The 21280-nt window shown below is 47.4% G+C and overlaps 1 protein-coding gene across 1 annotated transcript; it reads right to left on the bottom strand.

The window, feature by feature from the left end:
* Positions 1–721: 721 nt before the first annotated feature.
* Positions 722–19633, bottom strand: LOC130522967 (NALCN channel auxiliary factor 1-like). The gene is made up of 3 exons (XM_057027885.1): positions 18426–19633; positions 4449–4620; positions 722–3741 (listed from the first exon to the last, which is right to left on the bottom strand). Exons 1-3 carry the CDS (start codon positions 19113–19115, stop codon positions 3443–3445), a joined length of 1161 nt encoding a protein of 386 aa, XP_056883865.1. The 5' UTR covers positions 19116–19633; the 3' UTR covers positions 722–3442.
* Positions 19634–21280: the final 1647 nt, after the last annotated feature.

Raw genomic sequence — 21280 nt, 5'->3', positions numbered from 1 at the left:
TCAGTCTCATAGTAGCCAGAGCGGTCTTGGACACGGTTCTTTTTGGCATCGTAAAAAATACATCATTTATTCTGAGTAAAAGGTAGATTTAACTCGTCCAGTTCATCGTGTTGAGATTATAAATTGGGTTTCTGGCTGACAGCAGCACTGCCGGGCCCGCACAAGGGCGCTGCATTTGAATTGATCTTATGGCGACCCCTTCCGGTAGCCTGCAGTACTGCCCGTGATGGAGCGCGGCCGGCGTGAATCACCGCTGTTGCAGTGGTCAGACAGTTCTGGAATGTGCCCTACTTTATTCATCATGATTCTCATTAGCCTCCGAGTGTCTAATTAGGATCCGAGGGCTGGGAAATCATCACACACACTCATGTCATTGCATTCTTTTAATATTCCTGTCTGTCCATCACGCACTGTACCCATATGGTCACTATCCGCCACCTGCTGGCCACCGGTGAGAACTGAACGGTGCTGTCGAAAAGTAAAATGAGCTGTAAAACCTCTCATTTCCGCTCCTTATATGGAATTGCGTAAAAGACAAGTTATTAACTTTGTTCCGTTGTTGATTTACAGCAGTGTGTGAAACACGCTAGGAAATAAATAAATGAGTGCTGAATGTCAACTGTTTTGCAGCACAATTGTAATTGAAAGTCTCACACATCATTGCATGTGTGTAATGAACTGTGCTTCGCACTGTCAGACACAATTAAGAAAACCAAACAAATAATGTTTAACATAATTTATATTTATTTCATTTTGAACAAAATGTTAATAAATGTATTTGTTTTACGTCCATAAAAGATCATGACTCGTGGGACGCATTTTATAAATAATTTCATCCAAGTCTTTTGTAGAAAAACAGAAAGTAAAATAGCAAACTAAAGCATCTCTAGTATGACAATATGACAACTTTATCATAGTTTTTTCTCTACATTTGAACCCTTTCTCAATTCAAGCTTCCTTTTTTGTCTATTTTTTTCCTCAAGACCTCTTTAATCTCATCATTTCAACATCCAACTTAGTCCTACTCGCACCACTGCTTTAGACAAAGTAAAAATGCGGCAAAAACCTCAAAAATCAGACAAAAACCAAGGAGGCAAACAGAAAACACAGTGAGATTCCAACAGTGAAGGGAGTGCAGGAGAGGACAGGAGGTGAGAGGGGTGCATTTAGGGTCCCGCAGCCTCAGAACATATTTACAACAGAAAGGACAAGGGTATTGGCGGTGGAGGTGGGGGTGGGGGTTAGTTTGGGGCGAGGTTCATCTGCATAGATCCACAGGACTCAGATCGTGAACAGCTAAAGATAGAAGGAGTGGAGCACGAGGTGTGAGCCTATTACATCCGCAGCTGTCTTTAAGGGAATGTAGTTCTCCTCATCACAGTTTGTCAAGGAAAAGAAAAAGAAAGTAAAGCAACACAGTGCACACATAGCAACCGAAAGGTAGAGAGACTAAGTCTAGTAACTGCACCCTGAAAAGGCAAAACTTGTCATGTGACATCCCACTCTGGCGATGAGTGCGTGAAGAGCAAACTAACGATGGCGCGCGATCAGTTCGAGGGAGAAATGAAAACTCAAGTATTAACTGATCATTATTCAACCAATTTATTGTGAGTTGTTTAAGGTATCAGATGTTGATTCAGGTTAAATCTCTGGGTGTGTATGATCTTAGTGCATTTCTTGCTAAAAAAAAAAAAAAAAAAGGAGGGGGGGGGGTGATAAATTCTTCTGAATCCCTGCCTGCCTTGTCCTCATGTCAATGTGTGTGACAGCAGCCATGTGAGAAATAAACAAGAAAAGCGACAGAAACGGATGGATCAGCCCTTGGAAACTACTCACACTCCTAACATGCTAATGCTAACACAGCCCTTTGCTAGTCTGTGAGAGATAGCAGCTGATCAGTTCTTCTAAGGGTATTCTCAGTGAATTGATTGAGTGGCAACAACAGAGGTGCCACAAAGGAGGCTACTAACATTCTGCCTTGTGTTTCCATTGCCAGTATCTGCCTCAATAGGGTGTCTGCAGCAGAGAGGCACTCGAAGATCCGGGGCGTCATTTATCAAACCAGGCATAGAAGTTCCTCCCTGTACTGGTTATGTGTTGTACAGGTTTCATGGTGTTGAGGTGAGGTCCGAACCCTTTACTCATTATAATCAGCACCCGTGTCTGTTTAATTAACTCATTGGTGACCCCGCTTCCTCAAATCCTTTACTGCCACAAGTCGTGTTAAACGGTTGTTGTCCATCAGTTCCAAAGATCTTGTAACGAGTGATGTCGGACTCACGTCGGGTAAAATCTCAACTGTGATGTTTGTCTAGCTACCAGAGCTAGGGTGCCAGACAGCATCAGAGCGTCTGCTAACAGACAAGCAGCTTTCAAAACGTTTAAGGGGGTCACAATGATGAGGTTAGGGATCCACCTTAATGCCTGATTAGAACTTTAATAGGGTGTCACCGCTTCCTTTAAGGCTTTCCGTGCATAGAACTGCACCTACGCAGTTGATAAATGGCGCCCCTGGAGTTTTGGCATCACGCAACTGTTCTCTAGCATCCCTGGGTTGTCCCTGCACTCTTGAGAGGACCTGCCGGGCAGCCCGACTGCATCACCTACGCTGCCAACACATGTATGAGGTAAAATAAACACTGTAGCAACCAGAGAACAACACATCTAGTCCTGATGGAGAAGCTGAGCCATTCCTGGCTGAACCATTGGTGCCTTCGCCGCCTCATCGCAACTCACTCCTCCCCTACTACTAACAGCTAGAAGAGAAAGTGAGTCAGTCTCAGAGCACTTGGGGTCTTTAAACATGTAGGCATAAACCACTGTAAGGGTTTCTGGAGTTCTGAAAATGAATATTAGAACAATTAAGACCCATAAAGACGATGGCTGGAGCGAACGTTCGCAGGCCGCCGGGCGTCAGTGTGAATGAGGTGAGAGGAAGTTTGACAAAATTATTTCAATACCTGAAACAAACAAAAACAAAAAAAACAGACAAGATCTAAAGTTAATGACGAGCGAGCGCGTCATCGATGTCCTTTTGCCCCCCCCCCCACTCACATTCACACACGCACTGAAAAAAAAAAAAGTCTGGGAGGGAGTGAGGGTAAAAAGGGAGGGGGGGTGGGGACACAGGCGACAGGATGCTGGAAAACATTTGCATGGCATAGAAACAATGAGCAGGTTTCAAGTGGCAAGTGGTCAGTTCTTTGGGGTGGGTGGGCAGGTGGTGGTGGTGGTGGTGGGGGGGGTTCCTCAGATGTCCAGTCCCAGGAATCTTGGCTCCAATAACTTCCTCTTCCTGTGGTCGACGGTTCGTCTGTGGCAGATTGCAGAGCCATTTCCAGCACATCTCCCCAGATGTGTCCCTGGCAGCCAGAACGTTGTGTAAGCTCTTACCCTTTCATGTCGCTCTTCACAAGCACCAGGTTCGACCCCCCATCAAGGTTCACTCATCACTAGAAGCACTCTCTTCTGGAGAGAAAATGGCGGCCACCCCAACTGACGTAGAATTATGGGAGGTTGAAATGAAGATGACAGTGTGTAGGAGGACGAGGGCAAGCAGGCAGATCTTCAGTCGCCCGCTGCACAGTCTCGGGGTGGCAGCAGAGGTGACCGAGGCCCCCTCGGGCTGACAGGAAGAAGCAGTTCTTTTTAGTGTCCCACCTGAAGGGTTGTCCATTCTGGAGTCCCATCGAACGTCACAGCACTCCGCCTCACTGTCTGATTGATGATCTACCAAGAGCCCTGAGGAAGCGACGACACGGGAAAATGGTGACTTTTGACTGCTGGACAGAGGCGATCAATAACGTCATCAATAAACGATGCTTGGGTCTGAGAGCTGGACACAGGTCACAGTTCACTGGCTGTGGAAAAGCAACGCAAATAAAAACGTTGCCGACTGACTAACTCGTATTTTGGTGCTAACAAATAATTTTTTATTAGTTACAGCATTGCAGACGTTCGCTGTATCTGTCTTTAGTCGGAATTTTATTAATATTATTAATATTAAGAATAGCAGAGTTGCTTTTTGAATCTACAGTTGAAGACTGGAGCTCCATTGAATGTTTATCAATATTCACACAGCCTTTGCTAAGGGTGTCTGGAATAGATGGAATGCAAAAATAACCCGTAACAACAGTGGTAGAGATGAGAAACTACAGTGAGGCTGTTTATTGCGTCAGTCGGACGTTGTGCGCCCAAAACACCACTAGATGTCACTAGAACGCCGTTCGAAACAATTCGCTGTTTACTTTGTCATTTATTAAATTATTTTCTGAGGGAATGGCATGCAGCAGGTATGGGGACACAGCCCATGAATGAATACATCATATTCTATCCAGTATAATTAATTCTAAAGGTTTCTGCCGACCCTGAAAGCCACACAAGACACCCACATATGCAGCAGCTACCTGCAACAGGAAGTGACATCAGACAAGGGGAGTGGATCTAACCTGTGCAGATGAAGCTGGGGCTGCCCCCATAGATCAGGTCATCATTGTCGGGCAGGATGAATGGGCAGCTTTGCTGGACCTCCAGGCAGTACTGGTGGCAGGGGATCTTCTTCTGACAGGACTGCTGGGAGGTGGGGAAAAACTGAGCACACAGCCAGGGCTTATAGGCCATCTAAGAGGGAGGAAGGAAGGGGGGGTGACAGGAGGGGGGAGAAGATGACATTATTAGATGTCAATTCATGATCCACTTGAGGATTGGTAAAGCTGCTTGGTTCCTGTACAAGACACATTTGTCGCCCCCTAACAACGGTTGTGACGTAAAGACCGGCACCGAGCACCAGCTTCTCCACCACGGAGACCCAGAACTTCATGCATCCCACCTCTTTACGGGATATTGATTCTGAGATTCTCCTGCGGCAATCAGAACACGCAACCTTTTCCCGGCGCGTGTGAAACAATGTTGATGACGATTCTGGGATCGATTCATTCGATTTGACGTTTGTCCAGGTTAAAAAAAAAAAAGAAAAGCGACTGAAGAAAACAAACATTACATTTTCTGTTCACCAAACAGAAACTTTCTGTCGTTCAGCCGCTCGATCAACAGCAAAATCCACAGACTTGTGTGCATAAGGAGACAGATGGTGTCATGCAATAGCCAAAAGCCTCAGGCTTGGAAAGCTTAGCTAACAAAATGAACTGAGGGCACGTCACAGCCTGAATTCACTCTCAGTTTGAGCCGTTTCCTCGTGTGCTACATCAGTGGGATTTGCATCAGAGCAGGAAATGATGGCAAACACAAACATATCCATGGCACAGATGCTTTAATTGCCTTTTTTCCTTTTTCTTTTACGTAACTCTCTCCTGTTGGGATGAAAGGTCAGGAGAATGTCGTGTGACCAACAGCTGATGTGTGAGTCAGTGGGACTCTTTTTTGGAAAGGATTCGTTTGCTTGTAAAAGGGCAGCATGACTCAAACTTTGAACCAGAAAAAAATGCTTTTTTTTTATTTATTTTTTTTTAAATGGTGCCTAGTAAAAGTGGGGGCCATCATAACCATCATCATAAGATGACAACAATAGCGAAGAGTTTAATACTGTTTTAAAATCCAAAATCTTTGCAGATTTCGTTTGATGCGTAAACAATGTCCATATCTTTGACATCACGCGTTCTGCCCCATGCTAGCTAGCAAGGCTACTGTAAAAGGCGTTCACTCACATAAGGGACTGAATGTCCTGCGTCCCTGCGTCCTGCTCCAGTAACGTGTGAGACATGGCGTGTCCATCCTACACAAGGTTACTTTATTGTAAATTGGACCACTTACACCACAACAGTGTCGAGCTGTGTGTGGGTGTGTGTGTGTGTGTGTGTGTGTGTGTGTGCACACAATATGTAATTTTTTTTGTCTGATAAAAGTGAAAAAAACAAAAACATTTGATAGTAAATTTAGGAAAAGATGTCCATACAGCTGAAAGGACTGGAGTGGATGGAGACTGTGCTATGATCCTGGGGGGTCTGAGCTGTTTCCTGTTTAGACACATGACGATAACAAGGCCAGGACAGGCAATTATAACAATTAGAATAATCTGATTATGGTGTTGGGGACGATAATGCCGAGAAATGTTTTTGACTGTGAACTTCATGGTGATGCAAAACACTGGATTGAGTTTCAATCTTTGTGTTGTGTTTCACCAGGAGTCCTCCTAATAAAAGGTCAAAGGCTTTTATGGGTCAGTTTCTTCAAAAATAATCTGGTTACTTCAACAACTTCTTCTCTTTATCCCTTTTGGGGTCACGGGGAGGGTGCTGCAGTCTACCCCAGCCGCATACAGGCGAAGGCAGGGTACACCCCCGGTCGCCAGCTCATCGAAGGGCCCCATGTGAGTATCTGCTGACTTGCTCAAGGGTACCTCAGCTGAAGGCGTCCTGGCACCTCCTTCCATGTTTTCTCAGTCCAGTCCCCTACAGACCGAGCTGCAGCCTCCCCTTCCTGTCCTAGCTGCACCTCTTTATATGTTAAAAGGGATTTAAATCTTCCCAAAAGTCTCTGCTCGTGGCAGCTGGATTGTTGCCACAGAGGGGCAACAATCGTGACTGAAGCCCCTCAGACCATTGAACTGATTTTCTGTTTCAAAACGAGGAGGATGTGCCTGTGATTGGGGATTTTCAGCATTAACCGCTCTCCGTCTGCACAAATGATGGCGTCTAATTCTCCATGATGTAGGATAAGGTCTTGCCAGTGTTGAGATAATCCATCTAGGGATGCTGCAGCTATCAAAACGGAGCCAAAACAATACGATCGCAGGCAGACAGGAAATCTGGGTCCTCCTGAAGATGTATGCAGGCAGTTGCCAAGGTAACAGCTTTTTTTCCCTGCTTTTCATTAGAGCTCAATGGGTGCTGCCCCACTCACTGTTGATTTTCTGTTTGTGTGCACGTTTAAAAGTGCATCCGGGCCTTCTGTGCCTGTGTGCATGCGCGCGTGCGACTGTGGGTGTGCGCACGTTGTGCTCAGCGTGAAAAGGGAAGCGTATGAGAGCAAATTGAGTTAGTCAGGAAGCAGGCCTGGAGTCTGATTTGATCAGTCTAATGTGTGATCAGTGTGAACGGGAAGCTGGCACTCCAAAAGCCTCTGTCGCCATGCAGCTTAGTCGGCTTCAAACGTGTCAGCGTCCAGAGACAGACAGGATAGACACCACGGGGGGGTTTAGAAGTGCAGCCACCAGGGGCTCACTAGACTGGCAAAGCGAAGAGGGAGTCCTCTTATTCCTGAAATGAGATTAAACACTCATATCCTGTAAGGCGCGAGTTATTTCCTGTAGCATGGTTCAGCAAGTGTCACAGTTCCGCTCCCCTCCTGCTGTGCTTCTCCTTCTCCTCACCTCTGCTCCACTCTGCTCCACACCCAGCTCATCACCTGCTTTCAATCACACGGGCTCAGTGGAAGAGTGCACGATCCAGCACCACTCCGGGGCTGGTTCCTTTCTGCCTCTCCCTGCGGCTGTGGGGAGATTTCCGGCTTTGTCGTGACAGGGTGGGTTCCTCTGATCCAGCCTCTGGCTACCAGGCTCCTCCGTTCCTGCCCTGGAGAAGGGAGCCTCCTGCCCCTCCATCCAGGCCTTTATTCGCCAGTGTCACCACACCTGGGCCCGCTCAGAAAACACTCAAATGCAACAGGGCCAGGTAGGTGGGCTACCTGGTCGGACAAGGTCGACCCAGGACCTTCCGCTACCAGTCGAGTCCAAGAGCCTGGCCTCCACGTTTACTGGCCCATTTGAGATCCAAGCCCTCATCCATTTCACCTTCCACATCTCCAAGGCCAACTCAGTTCAGGAGAGTCCACTGGTTCCCCCCCCACCCCCGCCCCCACCCCCGCCCCCACCCCCGCCCCCACCCCCGCCCGCCTCCATGCCTCATTGATGGGTGCCCAGTCGACACTATCTGGTGGTGAGGCCACCAGCATGTGGTCGACTTCCATCAGAAGAGAGGTCATGGGTCCCTGCCAGCTCCATCCTTGATCCCAGCACCAGGATCAGCCTGCCAAGGCAGCTGTGTCTTTCAGGGGCCCTCGCCTCCACTGGTTCCCTGCCCCCCTCTCCCTCGATTCTTCAAGCATGGCTTCTTTGACAGGAGCACATTACGGCCTCGTGACTGATGAGCACTGATGTTTCTCTGCTCTCGTTGGTGGTGACTGTACTACGCTGCGGAAATCCAGGGGCAAAGCCTCAATTTAACATCTGGGCATCTGCTGGACTTTTTTCCCCCCTGGCACACACTTCAGAACAATCAACCATTTGGACAAACGTGCATCTGAAGCCTTCAGGGGGGAGTTCCTGCATGCATCTAATAAAAACTGTTTCCACTGCGTCATAAATTAGCGACTGCAGAGGTAAAAACAGGTTTTAAGAGAAAGACTCTGGTTTGGTGCAGCCAGGATTTTCTCTCCGCTCGGCTTGGAGGGGATTTGCAGCACAGCTCAGATGGTTAACACTCCCCCTCCTGTGATTTTGACATGAAAAGCAACACTTCCATTCTGCCTCACCCACCCAGGGGCAGGGCTTCCCTCACGTTTCCATTCAGAAAGCTGGCGTCTGATACAGAGGGTGCATGCTGCTCTTAGCTGGAGTTTGGGAGCTATCAGCTGCACTTGTCTGCCTTTTTCCTCCAACACAATGGGGCTGGGAAGCACTTGTGAGGCTTCTGTGCAAAAAATAATCAAACTGAAACTCAAAACCAATGTCTAGTTCCAAAGCTGATCACCCGGATGCTCAAAATTGATCCACCATTTCCGCCGTGACCTTAAAGATGCACTTTAGCTCCGTGGTAAGACCAAAACCAGTACAAAGTAAATACCAGTGACCTACGTCGGAACTTATTCCTCCAAATCACGACACACTGGCGTCTTAATTCCCACAGATGCGTTGCAAGAAGCTGATTGGTAAATCCAAATAAGGGAAAGACAGACGTTACTAGGACACGGACACTAAGAACAATAGCAGCGATGGACCCTTTTCCCAGCCTGGCTCCAACAGTGACGCCTCATTGAGAATCTCCACTGGAAATCGTGTTTAATGCCAAGTGCTCAGGCAAATACCCAGCAATAGTGACTGGTGGACTGCATTGGTGCGGGCTTAAAGTCCTGGTATGTAAACACTCTCAACAATGAGCATCGACCCCGTCGACCCACCCAGCAGGAGGCCACGCGCACTGCGGCTATAAAATGGAATGACCGACCATAAAAAGCGTATGAGTCAGCGACAGGGTGAGATCCCAGTTAGGAGCTGAATGACACTGATCATTAGCACTCACACCAACCACAGCCTGGGTGGAGCACAATGCACTTCTCACACTACAGGAACTATTTTGAGACAGGCCGCTGCTTCTGGGTAAATATCTTGTGAACATCGCAGCATATGTGGCAGGGAAATCCTGGCTGGTCACTTGTTTTCCTAAAGGAAACAGGAAAGGAAGTGAGGGTCCTCATACACGTAATGATGCGGGCATATTTCAGATGCCTCGTCGGGTCGCAGATGCGACGGTGGGCCGATCCATCATGGAGCACGGTGGAGTCTGTCTTCCTGCACCGATGTGGGCATTTTTACATCCCATTCTCCAGCGATGTATCAGGCGCTGTGTGCGTGCTGGTGTGAAACGAGCGCCGAGAGAGCAGCGGAATAGATGGTTTGCAGTTTCAGCACAGTTTTTGTTCACGCGACAACCCCGTCGGTTTTCCAGCAAAGTAGGACAAACCGATTCCGGCTTCGTTCCGTGGTGTAGTAGTTAATTAGCTATTCAATGCTACAGTTTTAACATGTACACAAGCTGACGATCGACTGCACTAAAGCTTAATTGAAGGTTAATGACAGATGCAGACATGAGGGACAACACATGAGTTAACTGCAGAGACTTTCCTCTGAACCCATCCGGAACATCAGGAATGTCCTGCTAGCAGATTAATGGTGTGCTATGTTTTTAGGTATAGAACTATCTACAGTATCGAAAGGCTTCTAAAAACCCGTTTCCTCTCACTGGTAATGCCCTATGGATGGGATGGGGGTGGGGTGGCATCGAAACGTGTCCACCTTATCATGCAGACCAAATATGGCATTTCTGTGAACCATGATTTGCGGATCAGTTCTGAGAAAACGTGGCCATGAATGTGTAGGGTGGAATTTGTTTTCAGCCTGAATGAGCACACAGGCGCTGCAATGAATCAGGCAGATTACAAAACTGGTGGCAATAGGCTTTCCATCTACTGCGAGAAAACAAACCCAATTTCCCACGAACGCCAGATTATTTCCAAGGTTGTTGAGTGGATTATGATTGCTCTTATACAGGTCTGCAGCTCTCCTCTCCAGAGGTTTAAAGAAAGCCGATGGCTCCGATATCAACAGAGAGCCAGCTGACTGCAGGGAGCCTGACCTACACCCAGGACGTATCGACAGGACTGCTGCTGCACAGATAAGTGCTGCGGAGGGAGCTAATGTACCAGATCCGGCACCCAACACACCGACCATAACCTACCCCCTACGCTCCTCTGACCAAATTCATGACCAGGTCAAAGCAGCCAAACCCAGAATTCCAAGTTTTCACAAACAGCAGCATAACAACTGCACTTTATATCAACATACATCATCCGTGTCTTTCTTTAAGTATCTCATTTGCTTCATAATAACAGGAAACAGTCGGGTCCGGGCGGTAGACGTTAAAACTAAAATGCAGCGTTTCATATAGTTGTCACATCCAAATCTCCCCAAGTTGCAGTGGAAGGAACGGTGATCTGAAAACACCCCCAGTTAAACACACTGACAGCTGAAGACTGCGGTTAGACGAGCCACCAGGCGGCTCTGAACGGACCTGGACCCTCTGGCAACGTTGACGCTACCAGGCTGGAGCCGTGCCACCTTCATTTTACTGGCAAAGGGGTGAAAGGAAGACAATGCTGAAGATCACGTCATTAGTGGCAAATGTTGCGCTGCTGTGGCTGAATCTCGCCGCTTATTGGCGAAATTTCTGTTTCTGATGTCATTCACGTTTCCCTGATGAGGTAAAAACGTAAAAGTCTATAGGTTGGCAGCAATGTCAGCGAGGACCGTAGTATAAGGTTGTGAGGGTGAGGCGGAGCCAAACGTGCAGTTCTGACCCTGCTCCTTATTCACAGAGCTTTGCTGCGCTCAGTATTGACAATGGTCGTCTGAGCAGCGAAATGCTTTAAACAAGGCAGCTCCAAGTGTTCACAGTAGTAGGAAAAACAAGATAAAAATGTCCTAAAAAATAACCAAAACATTGCACACGAGCTTATGATCCACTACTAATATTCATTATTTCCTCATTAAAACAAGTTCATTCCGGGCGTCATATTTAGGTTGATCAAATCCCATCATGTCAGAGATTATGGAAGCAAAGAGCGTTCAGAGCGTCAAGTTTAAGGCATTAAATGGGTGACTTGGCAAGACATTGGCTTTAACTGGAGCTACATCAGAGCCTTTAAATGTGTTGTATTGATACACAGAGACAGACTGGGAAGTGAGAGCCAAGAGGCCTCCTGTTCACCCACAGCTCCGGCCACCTTCTCCCCTTCCTCATCTCTCCCAACGTTCTGGCCTTGGAACCCAAAAGTCCCCACGTGACTGCAGCTGATGTCAATGCCGTTGTGTATCCGCGGGACATGCACAGGCCCTTTCTGAGCGGGGAGAAGAGATCGGCTCCCAGCGTTAAACCCACTGCCGGCGACTGTCAATGTTGCGGCTCCACTAACGAACCCTAACGAACCCTCCACTCACAGGAGGTTTGGGTTAGAGGCCAGGTAGAAGGGTCCAGGGTTGTGGGTGCGTCACATTGACTGCATATTCTGGAGAGAAATGTTAACATCCAAGAACTTTGTGACAATAAAAAACAAATCCTCTTTATTTGCTCCCCCTCTGCATGACTATAATCTAATAATCATAATTTTCTTCATCATAAACAACCCTTTCTAACCACATTTTCCTGATCAACATCCATAAAGAGCATAGTTACAAGATTGGATGACTGCACGGTGCCACAGTGAGGTTTATCTTTGAGAAACTGGGTCATGATTTCCTGTAAAAACTGCTTTTTAAATGTATATTAATCCTATCAAGTTTAATTTTAGTTCAGTTTCTACGCATACATTTCCAGCTCGCACCATGACAATCTATAGCGGACAGAAGATAACAGCGCTTGTACCACGATGGAGCATCTGTCTGCTGGCTTCATCATTTCGGAGAATTCCAAAGAAATGCAGAAATGTAACTTTCTTCCATCCGTCCTTTCCATGTCAAACAAGCCCCAAAGCACCATCCAAAACTAGATGCACCATATGGGAAGATGTTTCAGTGCAGGGCCTTTATTCAGCTATAAACTCTGAGAGTTAGCTAATATAAAACAACCAGGTACAAAAGCTAATGAGAGTTAGCCAGCGGTCAGTGATGGCTAATGATTGCATTAGCCATCCTTTCTATTACTCTTTACTTCCACCCATTGTCCATCAACATGTACAATGTCAGTCAAATTAGTGCTTAAAGTTTCCACAGCAAAAGCAAACTGTGAATGTCAAACCAGAGGCAAACGAGCATGCCAGCGTCTCATGACAGAACTCATGTACAGTAAATCATAATTTATTTAATAGAGCAAACATCATCCTCAATCACCCTAATGGGCCACATGGAGCTTAACACAGATTCAAACGTAACCTTTTATCCAGTCAATAGTTTTTCATAAGTAAAACAGGATGAGAGTGCAGAGAATGCCATTAGTATCAAGTGTGTGTGTGTGCGTGTGTGTGTGTGTGTGTGTGTGTGTGTGTGTGTGTGTGTGTGTGTGTGTGTGTGCGTGTGTGGGTTAAGGGGGTATAGATTTGTTTGTGATAAAAGTGCACACCATTCAGTATTTTCGTCATCTGTTTAGTTTCCCTGATGTGGCAAAACTTCCATGTTTTTATAGTCATTAAAGACCAACATTTGTGATCAGTTCTAAAGTAGCTACGGGTTAAGGATAAAAAGGCAAAACCGATTCTTGTCCTGGCCGCACGGCATCAATTTTCTGACATGCGAGAGTTCCATATCAAAATCAAGATTAAAAATTACATGCAAGGAACATTTATCTCTATCTACAGGCCTGACTAGCACCTGTTGTCTAGGATATACATTCAGCTCTAGGCTATACATTCAGGTCTAGGCTATACATTCAGCTCTAGGCTATACATTCAGCTCTAGGCTATACATTCAGGTCTAGGCTATACATTCAGGTCTAGGCTATACATTCAGCTCTAGGCTATACATTCAGCTCTAGGCTATACATTCAGCTCTAGGCTATACATTCAGGTCTAGGCTATACATTCCGGTTTATATGCGTCCCTGTAAAAACTAATCCATTCCAATATGGATGCAGACAATAGGACGGCTAAACTAATTGATGCCGTGCACATAAACGGATGGAGGTATTAGTCCGACCCTTCAGTCTTTCACAGCGAAAAACCCCACATCCTGTTGCAAAATCTTAATATTCTCACAGTAATGAATGTTTCCACTCTAATTAAATTCTGCCCGTGCTGCCGATGCACAAACATGACAACGGCTTGACAACAATTCCACACCGGGGAGGAGGAAATCTTCACTGTATTGTTGTCCGTTACTGTGCGGAAAAACAGAATTCGCACTAATCTGCCAACAAAAAGCCGAGGAAGACACAGCTGTTTCCTAAAAAGGGGGGTCAAACGCAGAAGGAGACGCTTGTCTTGCCTTCAAAAAAGTTATTTTTACACAGATATCAAAGAGAGATAAGGAGGGACAATGCCAGCAGCAATAGCTCTCCCAGATGCCGTCACATGAGCTCTCATTAGCCGCTTTCAACCAAGCGCTCATTAATGACCTAAAAATAATAAAACGCTGACAGAAACATTCCAGATGTATCGTCGTGGATTTCTTTAGGAGGGTCGGAACACATGAAAACACAGACATCCCTCTGTCAATATAGCTGAGAGTTATTACATTGTTATTACATCATCGCCTTGTCCGTGATGATGATGGAAATGATCATCATCACTAAAGGGAACCTGGTGGGGGTGCTAGGAAACGTCAGCCTTTAGGAGTTGAGGGAAGGACAAATTGAAAGACTGACGTGCACGGAACCAAGTTGGCAGGGCAGAAATGAAAAGGCCGATTCCCTGACTGGAGTAATAGGATCTGAAAAAAGATCCGACCTCCTCAACGGAATATTTCTGCAGGCAGAGACAAAGTCGCTTTAATTACAGTCATCCCGATGATTGCCAACATTACTGTAAGGGAGAGACATGATTTCACAAAGGTTAAATGAGGTCCATTAATGGGGTGACCCATTTTAACCCCCTTTTTACCTGATGTCCTCTCCCCTTTGACGTTATCCCGTGACGTGCTTTCTGTGCAGCCGTTCATGGGTAAAACAATATGGAAGCGCTGCTGTGCACTGCAGCACTGAGCCTGCTCTGCCTCTTTCTCTCACACTCTCCTTCCTGCCTCATTAGCATGCTGCTCAGGGATGTGCCCATTCATAAAAAGCCTGCTGTGGGCTGGACCCAGCTCCTGGAGGGGACAAAACAAAACCCTCTCCAAGGTCAGCATTCACTACCGCTACAAGATAGAACAATGGCAGAAATCCCACGTGAGCTCTTGGGGTTTCACAGGCAGGTGAACAATGCTCTGCAACAATCTGTCACTTATTAATGCGCTGGAGGGACGCTGGGGTAGACGCACGCACGGAAACACAACGGGAATAAAGGATAACAAAGCACCCAAACACGGCGGCAAAAGGCAGACTGGATAAGATGATATCCCGATAAGACCGTAATACAGCTGACGTGTGTGTGTGTGTGTGTGTGGTGTGTGTGTGTGTGTGTGTGTGTGTGTGGACATGTTTGTCCAGTGATTCATCAAACACACCACTGCTCTGATTCATGTGTGAGGAAAAGCACCTGAAACACTGGAGAGTGGCGTATTTGTAGTACAGTGGCGTTTCTGGCTACCTGCTCAAGGCGTCACCCAACGATGGTTCCTAACTAGCAAGATGTGATACGATTTCATTTATCCACTCAAAAGGATAACAAGTATTTTTTGTTTTTTTAAATTAATCAGTTAAAATCGGGGAACTTGTATTAGCTACCCAAAAGTTGACAATCGATCCCAGCTTTGAAATGATGGTTTTTCTGGCCGTTGCTAAACAATATTATCAGATATCAAAATGTAGCACACACGCACGCTGAATTCCCCGTTCTGAAGCTTGGCCTTCAGAGAAGAGAAACGCACTCTGACGGCTATATTGAACAGGGCAGCGTCCCTACTCATCAACCAGAGTGAAGACGCATCAAATCTCCCTCGATCGGGCTGCTTCCGACCACGACGTGTCTTTACTGCCCTATTTCACTGAGGAGCACCGTCCACCAGCAAATGGGGGGGAGGGGGGGGTGAAAGCACAGCGCTCAGATCAATAGGGATCAGCCTCTTGGTATAGCTGTCACCCGTCCCTGCGGCTTAAAAAGAGCTGCAGATCAATGCAGATGTGTGCGGTTGACAAGGATCTAAAGAGGGAGCATGCTGTGGATGATGTCCTCCTTTCCACTTGCACACAACACCAGCTAAGATTAGACTTTCAATTGGACCTGGGGGGGGGGGGAAGGGGTGGAGGGTGGAAATGGATTTGTGCTCAGACTTGTGATTGTGCAATTGTGCTTGAGAAATGATTTTTTTGCATCATAGTGAAGGTAGTGAAAATGTAAGCAATAGCAGCGGGTCGAACAGGGTCAGGGAATAATAGGAGTATTTGTAAAAGCAGACTGAGTTCCCATCCAGGGACTCTGATTACTGGACTCGGCGCTGAGAGCTCCGCTTGTCTCTCAAACTCGCAATCAATGAAATACTGCAGGGAGGGTCACTTTTTTTTTGTATTTCTTCCGTCTGATCGTGTCAAGTGGGAGCTGGGATGTTCTCTAATTGGAGGGATGACAAATAAAGAACCCTCGAACTCATTATCAGTGGTGTCAACACCCGACAAAGTTGATGTTCCACGTTTCTAAGAGAGACGTGTCTTTTGCCTTGTGCTGTGTGCGATATTCTTGTTGTTTTATTTATAGATTACATTGGGTTTTACCAGGAATTACCCGCCGGGCCAATTTTGGACCTCGTGGTTCGATTCTGACAAAACGCTTCATGAGCGTTGTGCTATAACCCCGTCCCCCGGAACACCACGCGGTTCTACTCAGCATGTAAACCACAGTCAGGCCCATTAAAGTGCTGTTTACAACACTGTGTCAGCGAGTCAGTCCGGATTTAAATGCTTCTGGGTCGGCCCGGCTGTCAGGATGAATGGTGGGTTTTCACACGGCCAGAAGATGGAGAACCTCGCTGCGAGGAACAACACGCGGGTCGTGCCCCCGTGTGATGTTCCACCCCGGGGCGGGAGCATCAAAGCACCGCCTGCGGACGTCCACCGCCACACCTGAGCTGCAGAGGCCGGCCACCCTCGTGTCCATGTATCCCCACACGAGATGTCAGAGATCGTCTTCTGGCTTCGGAGAGCCACTAACCCAGATGCAGACGCGGATTTCATTCATGTTTCCATGCTACATTAGACCAATTACCCATGCGGGGAAGCAGCGAGCGCCTAGCGACGCCGCATCGGTCATGCTGCCCTTTCCACAACTCTGCTGAATAAACATATTCCAGGCACCAAGCCTATAATCATGGAGGTGATGGCGAAGGGTCGCTGCTGAAGAAAGTCTTCGTTTGACCAACTGACTGTTGAAACCACAGGAACAGCAGCCGGAGCCTGGCAGGAGAGGGAAGGCAATGCCATCACACAGGCTAAATACAGGCGTTAGGTGACCGTTAAGACTTCACAGAGCCATAGCGAGCACCGGCACGGCTACTTAATAATAAAAGCGGCGTTCAGTCCATCTTCGGCGTGATGCGCGAGCGTGCATGCTAACGCTGCCTACAGAGCAGCCTTGGAGGGAGGCTGGAGCTGCTTAGGTCACCGACTCAATATTGGCAAAGGCCTTGGTATGCAGCGAGCGGCGCAGCTATCAAGAATGAGCTATAAAGAGTCCAACCATGAAATAACAGAACCAGAAACTGCAGCTTGATCATTTTAAATTATTCACCCCCCCCCCCCCCCCCCCCCCCGAACAGTCAGTCTATAAAGTGTCAAAAGAAATGTGACAAATCACCAATTCCATGATGTCTCTTACAGTCATATCCTGCAAATATTTATTCAAGGGTGATCTATAGAAAGAGAACAGGTCATTTCAGCAGCCCCCTGCTTGTCAGAGAGGTGCTGGGGGGGGCATAATGTGTTCTTTAGACACTTAAGTGCTGCTGTGGCGTTATTTACTTATTAATGTAAAGGCTGAATCCCAAAACACCTTAATTATAGATTAAAGTCTCTTCCAAACGAGGCAGCAAACATGACAACATTGTGTCTACAGAGCGGGGTCAAAGTGTCATATTGATGATAAAATCTTTCTGTACAGTACACGTGATGTTTATATAAGTAACGTGACACCTGCAACTAGATGAGTGCTGGGTTTTTCTTCCTTTAAAAAGGATGTCGATTGTCTACGTCAGGATTAGGATGTCAAACACAAGAAAATCGCTGCTTCGCCTAATTCACACACGTTTGGACCCCCCCAAAGAAAGCCATTCAAGCGTTATGACCTCGGCCCTGGCCGGGCAGACGGGACTGTTGGTCCTGCTGAATGTCAAAATGCCAAATCTGTGTGTCTGTATCGGCCACGGGTTCGGCTGAACGGGGGGACTTCCAGGATGGTCCCAGAGCGTGTGTGAATGGAAAGCCCCATTCAGCACCATGGACAGCGCATTGCCCGGACACCAAGGATAACCGGACACAAGTGGGTAAACACAGCACGGCAATCAAAGCAACCGAACCGAGGACTGATGCACGGCCAGGCCAGTGTGCACGGCCAGGCCTGTGTGCACGGCCAGGCCTGTGTGCACGGCCAGGTACTGAGCAAACAGGAAAGGAAGCCACCTCTTGACTTTAATGAAACGCTCTCAGCGTGGAGTGGTCGGCCAAGATGGACACCTGACGGCACACGCGCAGACCCCCCGCGATGCTTGCATATGCCACCAGCCTCCTTTCTGCACGGGGATAAACAACAAACAGCCTCTCCGATGGGGCCGCGCGTTATGAATGGGATTACGAGCTAAAGACACACAGGGCGATCTTCAATGTCAATGGGCTGGGATGGAAACGCCGGGGCCTCCATCTGCACATTAGCATGGGGCCCGAAGACACCGAGGAGATGAATGAACATGAGGCCCAAGCCGGGAGTCTCCTTGAATCTGTCATCCGTCTCCATGGCGACAAGAAGAGGAGGAGGACCAAAAACTGGCAGCTGTCCGGCCCAAAATCAACAGATGGTCAACCCCATATATTCCCCCCCCCCCACCGCCATCCCTTGCATCCTACCTTGCACTGCTCCATGCACGTCCTCACCGAATATGCCCCCGGCTCGTATTTCTGAGTCAGGAGCTCAAAGTCCTCGTATTTCTCCAGGGCGTGCTGATCGTAGCGCTGGTACGCCCGGACGCATTCGATGCACCTGGTGCTGTCGCCATCGCCGAGCACGTCCAGGCTGCAGTTCAAATTATCCGGACTTGTGGCGCCGTTAAATAAATCCAACAGAGAGTAGGAGTTACAAAATGAAAGGTACAAATTGCTCATATTTACAGCCCGCTTATCCTCTTTGTCGGAAAGGCCCCCGCACAGATCGTCTGCATCTGCCAAGGCGAAGCAGTTTTTGGATGAGAAACTATCCTGGTGGCAAGTTTCGAGGCGCCACAAATGTTTGGTGGAGTTTTCTATAAAAATAGGTTCCGGGATTCCACTGAGGCTGCTGTGTGCTGAGTGGGTCTGGGGGGAGAGGAGGTTGGAGGACGCTAACTTGACCAGGGTCCGGGCCAGTTTGGCCTCGGCGCAGAACCACAGGTGATCAGAGAGGAGGATGGTTAAGAATAAGAGGGATGCCAAGGACAGTCGCCATCTCTGCGCCCTCTCTGAATCGGTGAATGGCTTTTGGTTGTCACGGGGGGGCTCTAGCCAGATTTGGAAGCCGTCGTCATCTTCTTGCTGCCAACACGTCCCAACACCCCTGGTCATATTTTGGGAACCGGCCACCGTGGGGGCTCCTCTGCCGCAACAGTCATTGACGTGGGGGTTCGCTTTGCGTTTTCCGCCCCTCGAGTGTTAGGTGGTGGGTTGTCCCGGCTCGCGTTTGTTTTTAGCGGTAATTCCCACTAAAACGAGCGTGGGCCAGGTGGTAGATACGCTGGCGACCACGGGCCGCATCCTCCATGACTGACCGGTGAAGCCGTTGTCCTCCCCGTCCGCCCTGAGCTCCGCGCCGCGCCGCGCCGCGCCGCTCCGCTCCTTTGCGTAGCCTTGGACTCCGGTTTTAGAGACGCTCTACCGACGCGTTTACGTTTTACCCGGCCGCGGTCGTGCAGGGACAAGGGCACTATCCTCTTCCAACATGGCGAAGCTGTCGCCTTTGTGTCGGCGGATGGGCCTACAGCCTGTCACAGACCTCTTTTCTTTTTTAAGCCCTCACCGTCTTCATCCCGCTGCCGTTGTCAAGTTGCCGCCATGTTCGCCAAGAGAGGTTCACAGGAAATTGCGTCAATTCACGATAATTTACCTTTACTGTTTCCGGTTGTTTTATTCAAAGTAAAGGTCATACTGTTTTTTTTCCCTTCAGCCTGTAATTCGGTATCTCATAATGGGTTTGTATCTCGTTTCTAATATAAAACACAATATTTTATTAATATTCAACAAAAATATCAATAAAATGTCTCTGTGAATAATGTTTTTAGTTAAACACAATTAATAAAAGACTAAATTCATCATTTATTCAAACAGTACGGCTATGGAAATCAATTACGGTAGTATCAATCCTCAAAAATGTTCGACAGGTTAGACATTGTTGTTTTTTTTAATCTCTTTTGTTCATCGCAAACATAATTTTCCAAGTAAATAGCTGACACGTGACAAGATGGTAGATAATTGACATGTCTTTCGCTCAAATGAAAATAATTTTGTCGACGGAGTGCAACGTTTTAGGCGCATTTTCCGTTTTACTCTGAAAGATTCAATCCCCTGTATCCGGTATTGTTACGACGTAACCTTATTGATTTGACAGAACAGCTCAATCTCTGACGTTATGCGTGCGGCGCATCGCGGTTACCGCATCCAACGACACTAACGGGCGTCAAATCCAAAAGAGACGGGCGAATTGGGCTTCGCAATGAACCTATACAGATACTAATCTGCTTTATTGAGAGAAAACGTGCAAAATGAAGACAAGACACGCAGCAGAAGGGAAATACAAAAAGCTAAAAGAGTTCCGGAGGGGACTATTTGAGCCAGCTATTTTATTGTGAAAGATACGGTGGACCAGTGAGACGGCTCGGTGCTCACCTGGTTCAGCATCCGCAGGCCCTCATCATCTCAATGTCAGCCACTTTTGAACAAATAACAGAAGCTATGTAAAATGTAAATCGATGACAACCGTTTACCGTTGCTATAAATGGCTACTTCTTTTTATTATTTCTGGAAAAATTAAACTTTTTTTAGATTCACACCAGATTGGTGTCCATTTAAGGGTGGCTCAATGAGTCTTCTTAATGACTAAAGCAGCCATGATTTTCTTTTACCAGACCGCTTTATCCCTATTCGGGTCACGGGAGGGTGTGGGAGCCTATGAGCATTTGGGGGTTTGGTTCCCTGCTCAAGAGCACCTCGGCTGTGTCCAGGAGGTGCAGCCAGGAGGTGCAGCCAGGAGGTGCAACCAGAACACCTTCTGACTTCTACGACTAGGTATCAGCAGTGTGAAACATAAAATTACATGTTGGGGTTTTGTTTCTTATTAATCAATGTGGCTTTTATTTTAATTAAACAATAGATTTGGAATCTTGGTAGTAAAAAAAAAAAAAAATCACTATTTTTTTTTTTTTTTACTATCCTTGTAGGTGGGCAGGACTGATTGCTGGAAGAAAAAAATGAAACCGTTCCCCACAGCCACAAGCTTGTGTTCAGCCTCTGCAGGAGCAGATTCATTTCACCGGAGTATGTAAGTGTAGCCACTTCCCGGCCATTTGCTCCCGTTTGCCTCTTGCTGGTTCCGAGCAGCCACAACCAGAGCCTAATTGGGGCATTTATCCTGCAACATAGCATTTCTGCAGTTGCTCGTTTGGGTGGATGTTTTCATCTCCATGGGACGGCAAGGTGTTCCCATTGGAATAGGCACTAGCTGAGTACCTCTAATT

The sequence above is a fragment of the Takifugu flavidus genome, chromosome 3, assembly GCF_003711565.1.
Source record: "Takifugu flavidus isolate HTHZ2018 chromosome 3, ASM371156v2, whole genome shotgun sequence".
NCBI lineage: Eukaryota > Metazoa > Chordata > Actinopteri > Tetraodontiformes > Tetraodontidae > Takifugu > Takifugu flavidus.
Note: the sequence above shows the minus strand (reverse complement) of the source record. Positions and strands in the feature narration are given on the sequence as shown.

Coding starts and splice junctions, on each gene's coding strand:
- LOC130522967 (XM_057027885.1), bottom strand. CDS start 19,115: ATGACCAGGGGTGTTGGGACGTGTTGGCAGCAAGAAGATGACGACGGC. Junction 4,621..18,425: donor CGTGCATGGAGCAGTGCAAG/GTAGGATGCAAG, acceptor CCTCCCTCTTAG/ATGGCCTATAAGCCCTGGCT. Junction 3,742..4,448: donor CCCCAGCTTCATCTGCACAG/GTTAGATCCACT, acceptor TCGCTTCCTCAG/GGCTCTTGGTAGATCATCAA.